Source organism: Felis catus, chromosome F1 (genome assembly GCF_018350175.1).
Source record: "Felis catus isolate Fca126 chromosome F1, F.catus_Fca126_mat1.0, whole genome shotgun sequence".
NCBI lineage: Eukaryota > Metazoa > Chordata > Mammalia > Carnivora > Felidae > Felis > Felis catus.
Genome location: NC_058384.1, coordinates 60,657,194 through 60,677,990, shown reverse-complemented (window position 1 = coordinate 60,677,990; position 20,797 = coordinate 60,657,194). Strand labels below are relative to the sequence as shown.

Here is a 20,797-nt window from a genome sequence, read left to right as displayed (position 1 = left end):
CAAATGTATGTTTGTTTGTTTATTTATTTATTTATTTATTTTAATTTATTTTTTAATGTTTATTTATTTTTGAGACAGAGCATGAACGGGGGAGGGGCAGAGAGAGAGGGAGACACAGAATCCGAAGCAGGCTCCAGGCTCTGAGCCATCAGCACAGAGCCCCATATGGGGCTCGAACCCATGGACGGTGAGATCGTGACCTGAGCTGAAGTCGGACGCTTAACCGACTGCGCCACCCAGGCGCCCCAAGATGGTTGTATATTTTTATACAACCCAGAAAGAATTGTTGTATATTGTTAAATATTTTTTTGTATTTTTATTTTTTTTACATTTATTTATTTTTGAGAGACAGAGAGAGAAAGAGCATGAGCAGGGGAGGGGCAGAGGGAGAGGGAGACAGAGAATCCAAAGCAGGCTCTAGGCTCTAAGCTGTCCGCACAGAGCCCAACATGGGGCTCAAACCCATGAACCATGAGATCATGACCTGAGCTGAAGTCGGACACTTAACCAACTGAGCCACCCAGGCGCCCCAAATGTTTGTTTATTTATTTATTTATTTTAATTTATTTTTTAATGTTTATTTATTTTTGAGACAGAGAGCATGAACGGGGGAGGGGCAGAGAGAGAGGGAGACACAGAATCGGAAGCAGGCTCCAGGCTCTGAGCCATCAGCACAGAGCCCCATATGGGGCTCGAACCCATGGACGGTGAGATCGTGACCTGAGCTGAAGTCGGACGCTCAACCGACTGAGCCGCCCAGGCACCCCTTATTTATTTATTTATTTGGGGAGAGAGCATGTGGAGGAGGGGCAGAGAGAGACAGAGACAGAAAGAGCAGCCCAAGCATGCTTCACGCTCAGCACGGAGCCCGACACAGGGCTCCACCTCATGCCCGTGAGATCATGACCTGAGCCGAGATCAAGAGTCAGATGCCTAACCAACTGAGTCACCCAGGCGCCCCAGAAAGAATCACTGTAAAATAAAGAGTTCCCATTTCCTCCTCGTTCTTCCCCTTCCGATCCCTCACCAAGGGCAAGAGAAATGTGCTGGGCAGGGAGAGGGGGAGGAGGAGCTACGGACTAGGTCAGGAGATGGAGATTTGGATTTTCGTGCAGTTATTCATGGATCCCCAATTGAGGTGAAATGCCCTTGGCCAGGCTAACCTTTTGCCCTCTTAGTATCTAGACCTGCTTGCTCTTCAGGGAGGTGCGGAAAAACATCTATCCTCGTGTAGAGGTAACTGGTGAGAGCTGCTTTGAATGAAAAGCCCGGCTTTCCCAGGAAAATTGGAACATCCTTTGGGTGAGCCAGTGAAAAAGCCAAGAGGATGAGAAGGGCAGAGGAAAAGGAGCCCGGATTCAAAGGTTGAGAAGCCCGTGTGTCTCAGTCATAAACCAGAAGCCCGCTTTTCTCTCGCACCCCTGCTTTCTTACGAATGAAATGTGAACACGTTTGCATGTAGGTCCTGGGTGCCCTAGAGTATCCCAGAGTGGAAGTTGTGACCCCTCCCAAGTGGCAATAATAACACCTGCCTCATGTACCCCAAATATTTCAGGGAAAAAAATGAGTGGAGAGTAGGGTAGGAAATAATTGACCCAGAACGCCCAAGAGCTGGTCTGTTCAACATTCACATTTTTAGAGCTGAGGTACATTAACTCCAAAGGAACACAGCAGCTGAGGGGGGAAAAGGCATCTTAGCTCACTTACATTTCAATGCTTTAAAATACATGAACAGTCCTGAATTATGCATCGTGAATTAACCACGCTAGCAAATCATCCTCCAGCCATTTTAACGGGGGGATATTTTTGGAAAGGGGTGGTCATCAAAATAAATCCTTTCAGAACAGTTCCATTTCTGGATGCTTCTGGATTTAGAGTCTTAGAAAAATGATCTATAAACATAGATCAAACTTACAGCTTCCTGGATCACCACCTCTCTAGATATGTTTGTGTAGATCAGTCCCTGGTCCACCTTTGTTTTCGCCTGTTTTATTTGCCTGAGTCACCCTCTATACTTTTCAAGGCTCACCTCAAAGACTACCTCTTCCATGATGCCTTCCCTGATGCTCCAACAAGATGGGGTATTGCCTTCATCTGAACCGTCATAACAACTGGGTTGTACTATTTCTTAGGTTCTGCCTTGAATGATAGTTCATTCACATGCGTGTCTCATCCACCTCCTTGAAGCCACGAACCGTATCTCACTCGTCATTGTATACCCAATAGCATCTATACAGAACCTTGCACAGAACAGGTGCCTGGAATCCCCTAATGTACGGAACACGCATAGAAAGGCTTTGGAAGGCATTCGGGCAACCTTTTAATTTTTCTAAAGGGGAGCCCGAGGCCCAAAGACGTAGAAGTGCTTCACCAGGGTCAGCAGCTAGCCATGGCCAGCGTCGGAACCAGAACTTGGGTCCCTCGACCTGTCCTTCCCCTAGAGCATCAATCACCATGATCATCTGACAGCTTGAACTGACTTCAGATAGCTTCGAGAAGTGGGGGGTATTAACGTGGTGTCCAAAGGCTCAATGGGAGGGCCCAAACTCCTCTGAGGGTGGAGGGAGTACTACCAACCACAAGAATAGCGGCCCAGCCGAGGAGCGTCCTACGTGCCAGGCACCGTGCTAGGCCCCTCACACAAGTTGCCTTGTTGTCATTGTCTGCTCAAAATGGCCACCCAATCTCAGAAGACTGACTTCTCTCCCTTTTTCCCTTCTAGGCTAATGGAGGTTGGCAGGATGCCACTACCCCTTCATCAGTGACCTCCCCTACAGAAGGCCCTGGCAGTGTTCACTCTGATACCTCCAACTGATCTCCCAGCAATCGCATCCCGGCTGACCCTGTGCCCCAGTCGGGACAGGGCCAGGAGGGAGGGTTTCTCTCCCAACGCTGAAGCGGTCAGACTGGAGGTCGAAGCAATCAGCAAACACAATAAGAGTCTCCTTCTCTTCTCTTCTTTGGGATGCTATTTCAGCCAATCTGGACACTTCTTTATACTCTCTTCCCTTTTTTTTTTCTGGGTAGAAGCCACCCTTCCCTGCCTCCAGCTGTCAGCCTGGTGCCCGCCATCTTTCCCGCCCCTTCCCTCTGTCCTAGACTCCCGGGGCCCCCGCCCTCTCTTACATCACGGAAGGATATTTTCAACCATTAGAGGAATTTAAAGAGGAAAGAAAATACAAAGAAAATAATAAACGTGTTTGTATGTTTTCACGCTGGTGGTTTGAGGAGCCAGATTTACCTCACTCGGATCCCTCGCTCCCTCTGTGAACAGGCAGCCCTCCTCAGTTTCTCTTCTTACTCTCACTACCTCTTAGCAGGAATGCGCAACGTTGCCCCACTCATTCAGGCCCCCTGCCTTCTCTTGCTCTCCCCTCCCTGGGCCAGCTCCGCTTAGAACACTTCTTCCTCTTCCTCCCCAGCCCTAGCTGTGCCCTGGGGACTGCCATAGCTGGGCTTCTAAAGGTGCCACATTTTCCGGTCTCACCTCCACTCGGTTGATCCCCAGGCAGGAAGTCAAGCAGCAGGAGAGGACGGAAGCAACCAGAAGGGCAGAATTCTCGGAGACTTTCTCCTCCTTCTCCTAACAGCTCTTGGTTTCAGAGGCACAGTCTTTGGAGACCATGCAACTCTTAGTAAGCGAGGTCCAGGACCTACCGCAAAACCAGATCCGAGTGGGCATGGCGACGAACGAACCGCTACAGAGTAGAACGTTCTCACCCCGAAACCCTTCAACGGCACCTTCTCGCACACGCACGCGCGCGGTCTCACACGTTCACTTTCTCCAGATCCGTCACAGGCCGCTTGCAAAAATAACCCACGTTAGCAACCGCAGCAGTTAGCCCAGGAGAGGGAATTAGCGGCTCTGAGCGAGGCTCACCGAGACAGAGAAACAGCACGTGCCTGAACCTTCCAGGCCCCGCGGCCCCCCCCGGCTTGCACGCAGAACTGCATACACGGGACCAATCACGGTGGAAGCCAGGTTTGCAGTGTAAGCTCTTCCCGTTCCCAGCACCTCTGGACTCTCAGGGAGCCACGCACAGTACTTAGCAATGTCTGCAATGGCTTTGGTTCTGTTCTGGTTTTGTTTTTATATTAGGGACATTGCATTAATTGTCCGGAGTGTTCCGTGGCGCCACATTCTTGTCCTGGAGGGGTTGTGTGAGCACGCGGCCCAGGCACGTTTTGCCAGCTTCATTTGAAGACCTGGGAGCGACGGGGAAAGGGGCGGCGGTGTTCTCCGTGAAATCGTCCCAGTGATTTTCATTCCCCGGGAATGTCTTGAGAGCAGAGTTGCGTACTAGAGAGTTACTCAGTAGTGTCACCTGAGCTTACATTCCTCCTAGCCAGCTGTGCCAGTGGGAACAATGGCGGCTCTGTAACTTGACTCAGTGGAAGCAGGTTGGTCAGATCTCTCAGTGCCTCATCTTCTTCATCTGTGAAATGGGGATTCTTAGGCCTGGCTTACCAAGAGGCTTGTGAGAGACCGAAGAAATTGATTTCGTTCGTATGCGATCCGTAAACGTGAAGTCAGGGGAAGTGTTATCTCCAAGCTAACCCAGTTCATGCCACGTAGGGGCAACATACGGTTTCCCTGTTCCAGCGTCTAGGTAGCATCAGTATCCTGAGGTCATTGCCACGATGACAAAGGAAGGGATGGTGTTGCTTTTTTGTTTGTTTTGGTCTGTGTGGTTCCATAGACTAGAGCGAAGCCTCCGAACTAGAAAAATAGGGCCCGGTTCTCTTCGTTTGTACTTGAATCCAGCACGTGGCCCTGTAAGTACGGAGTCCCCTGTCACACGCACTCTGCTCGGAGAGGCCCGTGGGAGAAATATAAGACCCTGAGGGGCGAGGATGGCCATCTAACAAGGTCATGGAAATCGTGCATGGCACTCCAGTAAGGAATAGAAACTTCCTGTGTGTACTGGGGAGAGGGGTTACCTAAGAAACGGGAAGGTGTGTGACTTTGAAGGAGAGGCAAAAAGTAAATCTTTGGCAAGCTGGGATAAGGCCGTGATGACTAAAAGCAGTGGAAAGGTTGCGTCTGCTGACCTGTGCCCCAATCAGAACAGGGCTCCGTAGGGAGGCTTCTTGGCAAGAGCCATCTTGCGACCGACCACCCCGTAGTTGTAGAGCCAGAGGAGAGTCTTGCTTAGCATCAGGAATCTAAACCACCCACACAGGAGGACAGTTGGAACACATAGCTGACTGAGCACAGTACAGAAGAGACCCAAAAGGGTTCTCTGGGACACAGGAAGAATGATTCCAGATTTGGGTTGAGTCATTGCCGTTTGAAGTTGATGACGCAGAGCAGAGCTGCATTTGCACAGACGGTTTCTCTCCCGCCGGAGTGTGCACTGATTCTCACCTCTCCCAGCACCTTCCCAACCCAGCACTTCTCTCCGCCCTGTCTGCTCCAGTTTTCCACCACCTCCCTTCCACGCCCTCCGTCACGTCCAACATGGCAGCCACCAGATCCCCCGACGGTAAGCGAAGCATGGGATCTCTGGCGGCAGAAGGAAGGGGATGGAGAGAGCGTGCCTCTGGAAATACAGCTCCCTGGGAATCCACATTAGGTCAATCCTACAGATACCAAAATGTGCCCCAGGACTCCTGCATTTTCTGACAGGAGCGAGAACGCTCCATCTTCCCTGGCAGCCGATTTCCCCTGAGAAAAAGTAGCCCTTGGGTTTGCCCACCTTGTAACTCTTCATCACCTCTTCCTCTTCATCCCTGACTCCTTCCCCTGGCGTGAAACTGACGCCTGTGCAGTACTTTGTGACAAGTGGCACCTTCCTTACATTGATTCTTTTTACTTTGCTGTGGTGGTGGTTCTTTATTTGCTGGTCGTCTTCTCTCACGTACCTTCCCCGCCCCCCCCCCACCTCTTTTCCTTCTGAGTTTTATTTTTCTGCCCAGAAAAACCTGACTTCGATACCAAAAAAAAAAAAAAGATGAAACTACAGAAACTCAAATTTAAAAAAAACTTAAAAAAAATACAAAAAAAAATACTCGACGATTCTTTCAGCTTTATTAACATTTTCCATTGTTTCTTGCGACTTGTGTCTCGTTCTTTGTAGTATTGATGATGAACATTTGATAATGAATGTTCTTGTATATTCAGATAAAGAAAAAAAAAAACCAAAAAAGCGGTCTGGATTTAATAGTGTTTATAATAAAAATTTTAAAAAATGACCCTCATGGCACGCAAAACAGGATGGGGGGGCTACCCTCTTCTCTCTGTGACAATACGCATCATTCCTGCATTTGTTTCTCACGCCAGACTACCTACATTAATCATTTCCCCCATTTTTCTTTTATTTTCTTGCATTTGTGAATTAGTTCAAGAATGCTAGAAAAGTGTCGAGTTGTGCACATTCATTTCCTGTTTCACAATGTTTAAAAGTGACAGTAATTCATTTTGTAAACTAAAAAAAAGAAAAAAAAAGAAAAAAAAAAGGTTGGGATAGTGAAGCATCATAGGTACAACCTAACATGTTATGTTTATTAACTTTGAGACCCAGAAATAAATTCTTTTCTTTCTTTCTTCCTACTCTTTAAAATATAAAAAAAAAAATTATGTTTTGTGTTATTTTTGGTTTGTTTATTACGGGGGGGGTGCTTTTTTTTTTTTTTAATTGTCAGGATTTTGCTCTTGCTGTTTTTATTCCTTAAATATGTACACGAGGTGATGTGAAAAGATGACATTGGTAGAGTAGGCGGTTTCCCTGTGCTTCTATTTGGCTCCGGAATTCAGTTGACTTCAAAGACAAAGATGAAGCCCATCGTGATGTCACATCGCTCCCCTGTATTTCCAGAGCGTGTGGCATTCCCACAGTCCCCGAGAAAAACACAGTCAGGGACCTGGGTTCTCCTTTTGGCCCTTTACAAATTCAACGAGTCGGTCCAGGAGACATTTTATAAGGAAGGGAAAGACTTTTCGCCCTTTGTTGCCTGTGAATGTCACAACAAAGTGCTTTCTTTCTTCCTGATTAATAACAACATTCCATGAGCCCTCTTACAACCAGAGAGGATTTTTCTTCCAGAAGCATCCCACAGGAAATCCTGGTGTGATGGACCATTGGCTGCATAGACTCGATCCAGGACGCCATCCCTGGGGTCGGTCAGTCGGCCTACTGATCTCTTGAATCCTGATTTTGGACGAAGAGTTGAGAAATCGAGCCCGACTCAGTGCTCTCCTTTTAATGGCGAGAGGTGAAGTTTGATTTCTTGACGACAAACCTCTTCTACGTCTCTGATGTAGGCGGCTGCTTCAAGCAAACGGTTAAACTGGCTTGATTTGGAATGTTTTTTATTAGTTCTAGGGGAAAAGAAAGCAGTATGATCTGGAAGAAGCTTATTATAAATATCTTGCATTCAACAAATGATTAAGTGTCCAGAAAGCAACCAGAAAGTGTAGGCCACAGTGCAGGACCGCGGAACAAAGGTTTGCCAGTGTTTCTGCCCACACACCTGCACGCTTGTTCCTGAGTCAACAAAATAATGACGAGCTTTTCACATCACCTTTACGGTTTCAACACCCAGCTCAAAGCTTTCTGGAATCTTCTATTTTTTGTAAACTTTTTTTTTTTCCTTTTGTTAAAATTAATAAAACATTCAATGTTTTTCCCCTTTCCTCTCTTACGACTTCCTTTCTTTCCTTTGGCGTTTTCCATGATTTTGAAGTGCTATCCTTTGGTTGTTGGTTTTATTCTCCTGCTCCCCTCCCCTGTTCTTATTATTCAGAGTATAAACCTACAAAGTTCTGCTCTGTTTTTGGTTTTGAAAGTTTAAGCTTTTCTGCTTCTGTGAGAGCACAGGCTTCGGTCCCTTTTGATTCCAACTGAACTTTTGTGTTCTCTAATGATACTAACACGGTGTAGGTTTGACAGTCTCCTAATTTGTACTGGTAATGCATATTCCAAATAAATAGTTTCTTTTGTTGCAAAAAATATATACACTTGTATTTTGTGTAAATTTCTTCTCTTAACGTGCTGGCAACCCAAACTAGGGCTGTGTTAGTGTGGATTATGGTTTACACTGTGGCCCTAATCATTTTAGAGGCTCCAGACCAGGGCAGGGGGGCGAATGACCACACGAGCCACCTGTCTCACCTGTGAACTAAGAAGGGAGGAAGGGAAGAAGTAGGGAGGGAGCTCTTATGGGCAATTATGAGCTGTGCTGCGGGCAGGCAGAGCACCCCACCTTGTGTGCTTAGCTACGACTGGGGGCCACCCACCAGGCACCAGTTAAAAGAAATACCAGGGAGATTTTCCATAATAGATTCTAAGTTTTTAAGTCACAGCTGTTTTACCCGGTGGCTTCCCTTTCCTTCTCTTTGTCTGCTGGGAAATCACAGTAGCTGGAAGATCATGGTACCCGAGAGGTGGTTTAGAGGAAGGAATCTGGGTGATGAATCATACTCAGTTGTAGGCTAGATGTCGCTCTAGTAGATCTGCACATCTCCATGCGTGATGTCCACCATCGTATGTAAGCATCTCTCCCCATTCTTTGCACCCATATTGCGCCCCTGACCTTTGGATCTGGTCTGTTACAGTGTTTGGTGTCTCCAAGTGTTCCGGCCACAGTGCCATGTCAGCCCTCCAGGCCTCAGGCTGTCTCCCAGCCATTGACACCGTCTTCCCATCCATGAGCAGGATGGAACTTACCTGGCATTTGACGTGTCCTTATCCCTCCAGGGACATCACATGACCGATTTCTTGTTTTCACACCTTAAGTCTCCAGAGCCCCAATGAGGCAGGCATGTATGAATGTCTTGAATGAACTCATCACTCACCCTCTCATCCTGATGGTGATTCTAATCAATAGAATATGGATCAAAGGGATGGAGACTCAATGAGGATCAAAGGATCATGTTTATTAATGGACAAGCTAAGAGCCCAGTGGCCTCCATAGCATAAGGCTCGCTGCTCATGTTGATTTGGAGAACATCACCAGCAGCCAAACTGGAGGCCTCGTGTTCCTTCTTGCAACCTAGACGTTGGAACACACTCGTGGGAGGTCTGGTGTGCCAGGCGGGCTCAGACTACTTCCTTTTCCAGTTGCATGGAAACTTGTGGACCAGACTCTGCCCCCCTAGTTTACTACTTAGAGTGACATTAAACTTTTGGAACAAATAGACCAAACATGCGTGAACCTCAAATTCAATACAGTCTATTTCTTACTTAGGTAATAGCCTGAGGCCAGTATTCCTGGTCCGGGTGCCTCTTCTCGGTACAGTGATCCTGGAATCTGGCTCCTTCCACATTGTGGCTCTTGCACCCTCCTGGATTGTGTAGTCCTTCACATCTAGCTGGCAAAAGGGAGAGTAGGAAGAAGGCTTACCACTTCTTGAAGCCTTTGACCAGGACGTCGCTTCCACCCCTATTCTCAAGTGCATCGGGTGGGCGATGGGGGTGGGAGGACGGAAAAACTGTCCCTGGTTTATCACTTCCAGGCAGTAATGCCACACCCCAACTTTTTGGACATTTGGCCTTCTATGTCATAGCAGGTGACCAAATGGATAAGGGAGAGCAAAAGACAATCCCAAGTGGCTGTTTCACTGCACTAGACACATTCCCAGGAAAGACATTTCCAGTCAACCTCCCAAAGTTGGCTTTGTGACTCTCCAGTGGGGAGAAGAGAGAAAGGGGTGTATACCCACAGGCCCTAGAGCTGTTCCACCTAATATCCCCCCTCAAGGGAGAGGAAACGGAAGTCTCCTCCTCATGGGGATGTGAGAGAGGGAGGGGACATCCCCCATCCCCAACATTTTTCAAACTTGGCTGTTGCCCAGACTCAGGTCCCAGTGCCCAGGCTGTAGTCACCACCCAGGGGAAGCTGTGGTCCATTAAGACAACCCGTTCCCACCTTCAGGAGGTGACCCCATGTTCATTGCTGGCCAGTAGGTCAAGTCTGGTGTCCGGCAGTCACTTTGAAGACTTTAGGTCTGAAGCCTTAAAATCACCAAATCTGATAAGCTCACTGCCCTCTGCCTGCCCCCCATTGGTTTCTACATGCTTATCTTTATAGACTTCTGCACCTGCCCGGTTTAAAAAAAAAAAAACACGCAGCAAAATGCCAATGTTCTGAGCGCTGTTTGTTATCCACAATACAGCTTGTGGAAACATCCAGTGTAGGGAGTGCCTCTAGAGCTCCGTGTTAAGAAATGATTCACAGCGTCCAGAAGTATGTATTAGCCTGGATCTCTGACCTGGAAGCCTGGAGCAAGGAATGAGGCTCTGCTTTGGGGACATTGCCCTCATGTCTTGCATTAAAGCAGTGACAGCCTACAAAGGAAGCCAGCAGAGGGTTTCCCGTGAGATGCAGTCAATGGCTTGTAGCCTTGGGCGGTGTGGACGTGGGGGCAGAGGTGCCGTAAAGGACTGTGGCAGTGACCGTGCCCAGGGCCACAGGCTTCGGAGAACCACTGTCCTCATGCATCTCCCGGGGACCCATGCAAAATACAGCTTAGCTCCAGCTTCCGGATGCCCCCAGACTCAGAGCAGGACTCATTCGTTAACATCCACGTTACACTGTACCCCAGCCAAAATTCACCTTGTGCCACGATATTCAGCCACACCGTCCAGTGTAGTTCACCCTCGAGTCATCAGTGAGGGCCTTCTGATAGCACCAAAGGCACCACCAAGTGCTACAGTAGTTTGAATATAAACCTTCCGCTGATATGTATCCAGAGAGAAACTGAAGTTCAAAATAAAATCCTCCTCTCTTATAAGCTACAGTTCAAATGCTAGCCTATAGCTCTGCCTTCTTTGGTTTCCTCCTGGGTCCCCTCTCAGCCGGAAGTAGAAGTAGAAATAGAAATAGAATGAAGACTTCCCTTCTACAGCAGTGGCAGTCTGTGGGAAAGGAGGTCCCTGTTCCGATGCCTCCAAAGTTCGATGAATCCAGCTTTAAATCTCTCTAGTACCCCGTTTTGTTGCTGTTGTTTTTTTTAAAAGTCACTTGAGGAGGTATTTGCACCATATCTCAGCAGCAGCCTGCCCCCACAGAATGCAGAAACCACAAGCGAAGCCCAGGCTTCTGGTCCGAATCAAGTTCGCGGAACCCAGATCATAAGATCGCATGAATGTTGCTGATCAGTGGCCAGAGCAGAGATGTTATCGTTCAGAGCAGAAGCAGGAAAGACAGAAAACACGAGAAAGAGTGAAAAGAAAGTCTGTATTGCGGTCTTTACCATGTCTGTTGATTAGTATCACTGGCAGTGTTGGAGGACAAGCCACCGTCGAGAGGTTCATTTCGCACTCTGCTTCCTGTTTCCGGGGGGAACCAATCCAATCTACGCAGCCTGCCTCCTCTCTCCGAGAATGACCTTTGAAATATTCATGTCTTTGTGAAAAATGCAAAAATGTAAAATGGGTCCCCTCCTGTCCACAGGCTTTCTTGAGACTCCCTTCTTCCCCCTGGTATCTATAGCCATGTTCGAGATGTATGTCGATTTCCATTTCTCATGAAGCCCTGTGTTCCTCATCCCAGATGTGTTTATCCCGGTACCACTGTGACTTCTACTCTTCCTTCTCCGGACTTTCTCCAGGGCACGACGCCATCCAAGCTCTCCCTCTGAGTCCACATCCAGCTGTCGAACAGGGGCTGAGGTCGAATTTGCGGGCCTCAGCCCGCAAACCCTGCCTGTCCGTCCCGAGCTCTCTTTGAGCCTTGCCTTCATGTTCCCCCCAATTCCTTTAAAGTAGAGCCAGTACAGTTCACATCGTCTAACCCCCTTTTCGCCACTGACACCCCTTCTCGGTTTTATGGAGGGCTTGCTCTCTTTGCCAGTTAACCCCGGACATTTGTGTTTTGTTGTTGTTGTTGTCGTTGTCGTTGTTTTAGCATACTTCTCTAAATTCTATGTTGCAGAGGTTTTCAAAAATTCTGGATCTGTCCAAGGCTTCCGTTGTTCAGATAGATTCTGCTCAGCTGTCTTTTCCTTTCCGTGCCTTGAGCTGAGTCCTAAGAAGAGGTGTCTTTGCATCACCCACATTCAGGCACTGTTTTCCTGTGTGGTGTGTGCCCATAGCACCCCCCAGCCCTCCCTTAGAGCTATCTCCGGGCCCACCCGCAGAGCACAGGATGTTTCAGAGCCCCTATACATGGCAACAGCAATGCTGAAATTCACTGATCATCCTTGAAGCATTCAACATGATCTTCTTGATTTTCCCCTTCAGATGTGTCCACATTTTCTTTTATCATCTAGTGAGACCTTTAAAGTCATCCACAGGGACATCTCAGAGGGGCTTTCCCGGATCCTTTGGTGAGGAATACATATAGTCTGCTCACGGGGATCTTAAAAGTCAAACTATACAGACTTGAATCCTAGCCCCGCTACCGTCAGATTCCTTCCAGGGGCCCCTGGGCAGCTCCGTCGGTTAAACGTCTGACTCTTGATTTCAGCCCAGGTCATGATCTCACAGTTCGTGAGTTTGAGCCCCGAGTCAGGCTTTGTGCGCTGACAGCAAAGAGGCTGCTTGGGATTCTCTCTCCTTCTCTCTCTGCCCCTCCCCCACTCATGCTGTTCTCTCTCTCTCTCTCTCTCTCAAAAGAAATAGACTTAAAAATTTTGTAAAGAAGCTTCTTTCTGAAGCTAGATGAGAGAACTTTTCTTCCACCGCCCGATTCTCCAACATTCCAACCCCAACGAGGTATCCGACGATTCAATTCAATTCTGACACCCACTCCCCAGGGTGAGCGTCCGACTCCACAGGTTGACAGGCTCAGTCCCTCAAGTCTGCCCTCGGTTCAGATGCCAGGTGCACATCTTGGGCCACCCTTGCTTCTGACTGACCAGTTATAAATTGGGATTTTCCACAATCTCCAGCTCAGGTTTGATAATGTGTTAGACTGACACACAGAACACAGGAAGCCATGTACTGGGTGATTATACAAGATACCAATGAACATCCAGATGAAGAGATACATGGGGTAGGGTCTAAAAGGGTCCTGGGTGGGGATCTTCTGGCCCCGTGGAGCTGGGGTGTGCCATCTTCTCAGCTTGTGGATGCATTTGCCAACTCAGAAGCTCCCCAGGCCCTGTGGTTTAGGGGTGCTTAAGGTGGTTTCAGCACCCGGAATGATTAGTGAAATCATTAGCCGTTGGTGATTAACTCACTTTCCAGCTCCCTCCCCTCCCTGGAGGCTGGGAAGTGAGGCTGAGAGTTTTGAGTATCTAATCAAGATTTGGTCTTTTTCTGGATCAGCCCCCATCCCGAAGAGTTCTAGGATGCTCCCATCACATTTATCACTCAGGAAATTCCAAGGGTTTTAGGAGCTCCGGTGCCAGGATCCAGGGACAAAGACTAAATGTATCTCCCATTATACTACAACTATTTACCAGCTTTGTGACCTAGGATAAACTGCTTCAACAATCTGTGCCTTAAGTTCCTCACCTATAAAATGGGGATAACACGAATACCTACCTCATAAGGTTTGGGGAAGATTAGATGAGTTACTACCTAGAACAATACCTGACATAGTCATTGCTACAAATGTGTTTATTATTTATTCTCCTCATGTATCTATCTGGGTGTATCTCCCTCCCTGAACTGGTAACAATCAGGATGCCCTCTTTTCTCTAGTTCCATTGCTAATTATGGGTAAAACTGTTAATTACAGGTATGTTTTCCTTTCTTTCTTTTCTTTATTTTTTATATCAGTCTAGCCGGTATGCTAAGATCTTACCCTTCCTGAGGAAATCCCTGCGACCTCCCTGGCTCAATCAACACGTCCTCCATCATTTTTCCATGACTTGCCCGCAGTTCCTACCTTAAAAGATTCCAAAATTCTTGAAAGAAATCACACACCTGGTGCTTAGAAGTAGATAAGCAGAGTTGATCTTTGGACACGTCTGTGAAGTGACTCGAGTGTCTTTTTACACGCCATGTACTTTCTTTAAATTCTCATTCTCCCCTGAAGCTCCTTCTCTAAGGCTTCTCATCACCAAGGACATTTCAGCTTAGGAGGAAAGGATGCTATGTGCTCCCAATGTCTTACTTGAATGACTTCAACACAGGTGACACTCTGCCAGTCTGCTAGCTCCATGTAACTTACGTTGAAGGTTGGGGGTTTCCAGTTTCTTATTAATCAATACGCGTAGCAGTCGCCAGACGGGATCGGGAAATGTACAACATGATGACCATAGCTGACACTGCTTATGGTGTATTTCAAAGGTGCTAAGAGAGTAGATTGTAAAAGTTCTCATCACAGGGGGAAAAAAAAAACATTTTTCTTTTTCTTTTGGGGGGGTATCTATGAGATGGGGTGCATTAATTAAATTTATTGTGAAAATCATTTCACAATATCTGCAAGCCAAGTCATTACGTTCTACACCTTAAAATTATACAGCGCTGTATGTCAATTATATCTCAATAAAACTGAAAAAAAGAAAAACCATTTTTTATCAATGGCCAAAGATATGCCAAGTTGCTATCCAAGTGGAGGCCTCGGGGAAACTTAGAGAACGGAGCAGCCCTCCCAGTTCTGACCTCATCAAACTGAAGACGAAGGGCTGTTTATCCCCGCCAAGTCACTGCGTCTGGAGCAGCAGTGACGTAAACCCAGGCCTTTTCCTCCCAGGTCTGCGGTCCTGCCTCTCCACACATTACTGCTGTATTCGGCACCACTTTCCTCTCTGGGACTTTCAGAGCATGGCCCATACCTCCTTGATGCCAACCGCGAAATGTCTGCTGGGGATTCTGTGAATGCCCTGGTCTCCTCTCCCCCCCAGGGGCTACTGCCCAGGGCATCACGGACATTGCCGGAATGGCAGCCACCTGTTTGAGCATCCTTGTGTTTCTTGAGGGAAGGAGCATGGCCCCGACCACCTCCTATGCTCCAGGCACTGCTCTGTACTTCAGAAGGATCTTAGCCTCTGGTAGGACTACTTTTTCAATAAGACAAGTGATTAAACAAAAAGCCACCCAAATCTCTAGGTCCTTGTCGATGAACATGCCTGTATTCGTCGGTTCACAAGCTTGGGCAAGAATTTAAAACTATGATGTCCATTAACAAAGCCCTGAACCAGGGGGAGATGGAATTAAGCTGGGTTTATGGGCACAGATGTGGACTAAAATGAAAACCTTCTTGCTATCGAATGACTGCAAACGACTAATCCCATCAAGGAGTGGAGCAAGAGGAAGCTCCAGAAGGTGCTGAGGAAATGTATGAACCAATTATTTTCAATCATCTGGCTTCAAGGAGAGGCGCAAAGATACAAGGCAGGACTCCCTAACACCCAGAAGCAATGATGATGTTGATTTAGAGCCTTCCCAAGCCTGGAATGTAGTTACTGTCTCTTCCTCCAGTCATACAGGAATTCAAGTCCATTCAATTCAGCCAATACTTCTTGGCAGCCGAGTGCTGGGATTACACCAGCGAAAAAGATCACTAAGATTGGTTAGCAATTGCTTTCTTTTAAAAAAAAAAAAATGTGGGGCGCCTGGGTGGCGCTGTCGGTTAAGCGTCCGACTTCAGCCAGGTCACGATCTCGCGGTCCGTGAGTTCGAGCCCCGCGTCAGGCTCTGGGCTGATGGCTCGGAGCCTGGAACCTGTTTCCGACTCTGTGTCTCCCTCTCTCTCTGCCCCTCCCCTGTTCATGCTCTGTCTCTCTCTGTCCCAAAAATAAATAAAAAACGTTGAAAAAAGTTTTAAAAAAAATAAAAAATAAAAAAAATAAAAAAATAAAAAAATAAAAAAAAAATGTATGTTGGGGCGCCCAGGTGGCTTAGTCGGTTGAGCGTCAACTCTTGATTTCGGCTCAGGTCATGGTCCAGGGTCACGGGACGGAGCCCCCCATGGGGCTCTGTACTGAGCATGGAAACTGCTTGGGATTCTTTTTCTCTCTCTGCCCCTCTCTCCCCCCCTCTCTAAAATAAAAATAAAATGAAAAATCACAGAAATATATGTGTGTGAAGTTAGGTTGCTCTGTAGAGATGAAGAAACAAGGTGAGAACGGTAGAAAGGAAATACAGTAAAACCTTGGGTTGCCGGTGACTTGTTCCGCAAGTGTTTCGCAAGACGAGCAACCATTTCTAATAAATTTTAACTTGATGAACGAGCGATGTCTTGCAATGCAAGTAGTGTGTGACACCAAACATCACACGATCACAACTGAGCCAATGGTTCTTGAAATTTGCTTTGATGTACGAGTGCTCTGGATGACAAGCGCGTTTCTAGAATGAATCATCTTGCAAACCAAGGTTCTACTGTACTGACCGTGGAGGGCCCTTACTGACCTCTCCTTTTCCCCGTAAGTTCAGATTAGAACCGTTGGCTCTTGCCAATAGTCTTCCGACAACACCCCCAGAATTCCAAGCTGGTTCCCTTCTTCCAGCCTGTTTGCAAACCTCACTCCTGATGTCATGATGTCAGCCGCCGTAAATGACGGTCCCCGCCTCAGTCACAGACTCCGTCTTGGAGCAAGCGGCCATCTCTTCTGTGAAGCCTTTCCGCTCCCCGGGCTCCCCATTCCTCCAAACCCTTCCTGTGTGTCTCTGGCCCTGCCTTGAACTGTAACCAAATATCTTGTGTCTCCACATAAATGGTGAGACTTTAAGGGGCCAGATCTGTCACACACAGAGAAGGATGCGCCGTGTTGCACATCTAGTAGGTACTCAGTAAAGAGAAGAAGGGCGGGAGGGAGGAAACGAGGCAGGACACAGGAAAATAAAGGGAAGAGAGAAAGGGGAGGTAGAAAGGACAGAGAAGGGACAGAACGAGAGGAGGGAAAACGAGGAGCATAGAAAGGAGGGAGAGGCAGAAGCGGAAATATAAAGGGGGGGAAGGGAGGGGAGAGACCAAAGCCATTCAAGGAAGACGTGCAAGGTGTGTCATATCCCTCCACCCCCCCTGAATTTTGTGAGACCTCTGGCATTTGGGAAGTAAGACGTCAAAACAGGTAGCTGCAAAGAGGAACAAAGGCTCAGGGAAAGTGTGGAGGGAGGAGGAAGAGAAACCTGGATGGCACGACCTCGCAGTTTTGTTTAAGTGAGCTCTGCCCACCCAGCTTATGAACCTCAAGTCTGTGACTTATTGGAAGAATCTTAACTGGGGCGCCTGCATGGCTCAGTTGGTTGAGCATCGGCTCTTGATTTTGGCCCAGGTCGTGATCTCACGGTTCGTGAGATCGAGCCCCATGTCGGACTCCGTATTGACGGTGCGGAGCCTGCTTGGGATTCTCTCTCTCCCTCTCCCTCTGCCCCTCCCTTGCGCATGCTCTCTCTCAAAATAAATAAAAGAAACGCTAAAAAAAATAAAAAGAAAGAATCCTAATTATTTTTAAGCTCTAATAGGCCTGACTGCCCCCTGGCATTGGCTTTGGACACACACTTCTTTGTGATCTATTCCTTTATTCTTTCGCTCAACGAGGGACACTCATCCCACGTGCCAAGATCTGGGCTGGGAACAGGGACCCAACACTAAACCGAACCTCTGTTGTCAGGGCGCTTAGGTTCCCGTGGGAAGGACACAGGCAGCGAACAAAACAAGTGAGCAAATGGAGTATTGGGTGGTAATTGTGCTGGGGGGAAGGTAGGAAAGGAGGAAGTCCTACTGTGAGTCAAGATAGGGTGGCCTGGGGGGACAGGCTGAAGGACGTGAGGGAGCAGACCGTTGGAGGATCTGAGGAGGCAGTTCCAGATGGGGGAACAGCCCTTGCAAAGGCCCTGAGGCAGGAGCACCTCTGGTCGGTTTGAACCCACGGTGGCTGAGTCAGAACAGGACTATGAGGACATCGCTCTGAAAATTATGGTGGAAGGAATGCAGAACACAGAGCCTCCTGGGGGGCCTGCTAAGGACTTTGGCTGTCCCTCTGAGTGAGTCTGGAGGCCTTGGAGGCTTTGGAGCAGGAGATGATGTCGTGTGACACAGCCCGTGCATCTCTGTATGACACTCGCAGCGGAGTTGGGGACAGACCACAGTTTGGACACAGGGAGGCCACTCAGGAGACAATTGCAGTATTTGGAACAAGAGGTGATGGTGGCTTGGCCCCAGAGAAAATACTGGCATAAGTAAAGGCTGTTTGCCTTCCCTGGGACCTGCCTCTGCACACACACTTTCTTCTGCCTACGACGACTTTCTCCCTGGTGCAACACCTCCCTGTATTTCAAGGCGCAGTGCTGACGTCACCCATTTTGCCTGGAGTCCCCATAGAGGATTGTCACCCCCCAGCACTCTGTGTGTGCCTCCCTTGTAGCCCGGATCCTATCCTGTCGCAATTAGTCGTTTACACCCGTCCCCTTCTGATCCGAAAGTCCCTCGACGTCAGTCCACACACCTGTGTCCTCAGTGGAAATAAAAAAGGCCAATCAGACATGATCCCCAGCACAGTCTAGTGTGGGAAAACAACCTCTCCCACGTGTGCTATGCAGTTCGGCTCATAGTTGTCAAGTGAATAAGCCAACAGGTTTATCGGAAGCCAAACCACCGTGGCTGGAGATGCGGTGTCCTTATTCGTGATGCTGTTTATGGAGTCACAACGCAGGGTGTCTCTGGCTGCTCCCACACTTCCCCCGGTTGCTCCCCAGGGCTCCGTCCCGCCAGGATGGTGACCCGCGGATCCTACAGTGCCGAGATCTGGGGTCCCATCAGAGTGAGAGAGCCCATGGAAGATTCCAGAAGGGGGAAGTGCAAGGTGATTAAAAGTCGCTGTGGATGCATTTGTTTTTTTTCCGCAGCGCCTGCGGTTGATGCAAAGCGGCCTCCCTGGAGCCTCCTGGTGACATTTGTTACTTGGCTTTTCAGTCCTTAAACAGAAATTCTGTCCTTTTCGCTGAATGGCTCTGCCTTTGCTAATGTTCTGTCTCCGCCAAGTCCCAGACAGAGCATTTGACATTTGTTATTCGTACAAGAGCATCATTTGCTGAGTATGAGTAAAAAAAAAAAAAAAAAAAAAAAAGTTTCCCCAAAGGGAGGAAATGAATGATTACCTCAGATCCCCTCACCCTTTTTCTCTTCCCTCCAGACACAACAGCAACCCACCGCCATCCCGGGCCCTGGCGGGAAGCCGCCCTCAACACTTTTATACCCAGCTTCGTGGGGTCCTGCTGCCGTAACAGCCGTAGACTTATCAGGGGAGAGCAAAGGGTGACGGGTCATGGAGTAATAGGGTGCGGTGGGGGGGGGGCTCCAGTGATGTCCCTTTCACATAGGATGATGACATCCGGAAGGAAAGGTCCCGCCCTTCCGATCAACAGGTGTTTCCTGAGAGCTTACCACGTGTCTGGCATTGCTCCGGGTGCTGGGCCGGGGGGTGACGAGCAAACGTGAAAATACCTAGTCTCTCCTCTCAGGGTGCTTCCAGGCTAGTGGCGGTGGGGGGGGGGGAGTCTCTCATCAATCCACGGTGATGTGCACAGATGGGTGTAAATCTGCAACTTGGTAAGTAATACGAATACGAGAATTAGGAGCCTAGGAGAGTTGACGCTAAAGGAAATTGGATCGGTCGGGGGGGTCAACAATGTCTTCTTGGGGAGCTGCCTCCCAAGCTGCAATCTGTGAAAGCAGGTGAATTATGTCACGATGGGTGAGAAGAGAGGTCGAGGCAGGAGAGGCAGCAGGTGCAATGGCTGTGTCAGAGCAGGGAGGCTGGGGGGGACCGCTACGCGAATGCAGGCCAGCGAGAGCAAGGGCAGGGACTCGAGGGAGGGCCTCATGGGACCCGGATGGCGGGTTCATCCGTCTTGCTCCCCGCTCCAGAGTCCCGTGAAGCAGGCTCTCAGCGAGGAGACCAGGGTCTGGGGGAGGAGTGGCTCCTTCGTGACGTGGGGGTAAGAAGATAAATCGTTTCCGTTCTCATCCCTCATGAGGTCACGGCCTGGTAAGACACAGACTAGACACATGACCCTACGTTATGGCATGGGGTATTTTCAGGTTAGGTTGAAGTGCCGTTAGAGTTGGTTCCAGGGTGGTGGGTTGTGGAGAGTGGGAAGCACTCGTAAGGGGAGGAAAGACGCGGGTCACTGAACTTGACGTGAGGAAGCTTCCCACCAGCCCTGGCCCACTATCAGCGCCGGGACCCGCTGGTCTCCCCCCCACTCCTCTCTCCTCTCCCGGCCCCTAGCCCTTCAGCCTCCAGCGCCATCGGGTGTAAATCTTTCTTGGAGAGTTGTTTCTCCTTGTGGTCATACAGTAACGGGCTCCTAAACCTGCCTATGGGGTGAGTTACGAGCTGGTCTCTGGAGCCCCAGCCTCCGTTGCCCACAGAATGAATTGTGGTGCTCCGGGCTGCTGGGCTTTTTATTTATTTATTTGTTTGCTTTAGCATATTTTAATCTGATCATTAAATTGCAATCTGCCACCCGTCCCCAACCCGGACCGTCTTCAGATGGAACAGATTTTTCATAGGTAACGATACCTATAAACTTCAGGGATGGCAGCCACCGGAGCCAACCGGGGAGGGGGGTGGGGGAGGGGAGGGCGACACCTGGCACGGCCTTGGTCGCTGTGCTGTTGGGGGCTCAGCCTGACCCATCCCGGGGCGGCTAGAGCGGCCGCGGTCTCCGGGGCAGCACCTGTGGCCTTTCCTAGCTGAAGACACACGTGCTGAGGCGGCGGGGTGAGCCTCCGCACCTTGTCCTTGCATGCGTAAGATCGTCCCCGTTCCATACTGTGCCAGGCAGTAAAGGTGTCGCCTAACCTGCCTTTATGGGTGGGAACGGATCTGCGCTGATAAATCAGAGGCACGGAGGATGCCAGATGGTGCCACGGAGCTTGCGTTCCCGAGGTCATCTGTCTGATCTGGTGCCGCCCCACCCTGGAGGGACGGCCACCTGACAGCAGGGCCACG

The 20,797-nt window shown here is 48.9% G+C and overlaps 1 protein-coding gene across 2 annotated transcripts in view; it reads left to right on the top strand.

Moving 5' to 3' along the window:
• PBX1 (PBX homeobox 1) overlaps positions 1-7,956 on the top strand; it is a 298,342-nt gene extending 290,386 nt beyond the window's left edge. For both annotated transcript variants that reach the window (XM_045048432.1, XM_006942988.5), the window contains one exon: positions 2,723-7,956. Coding sequence is in view for 1 of the 2 variants with exons in the window: in XM_006942988.5 (XP_006943050.1) it covers positions 2,723-2,815 (93 nt within the window). In the remaining variant the exon portion in view is untranslated. The remainder of the gene's footprint in view (positions 1-2,722) is intronic.
• Positions 7,957-20,797: the final 12,841 nt, after the last annotated feature.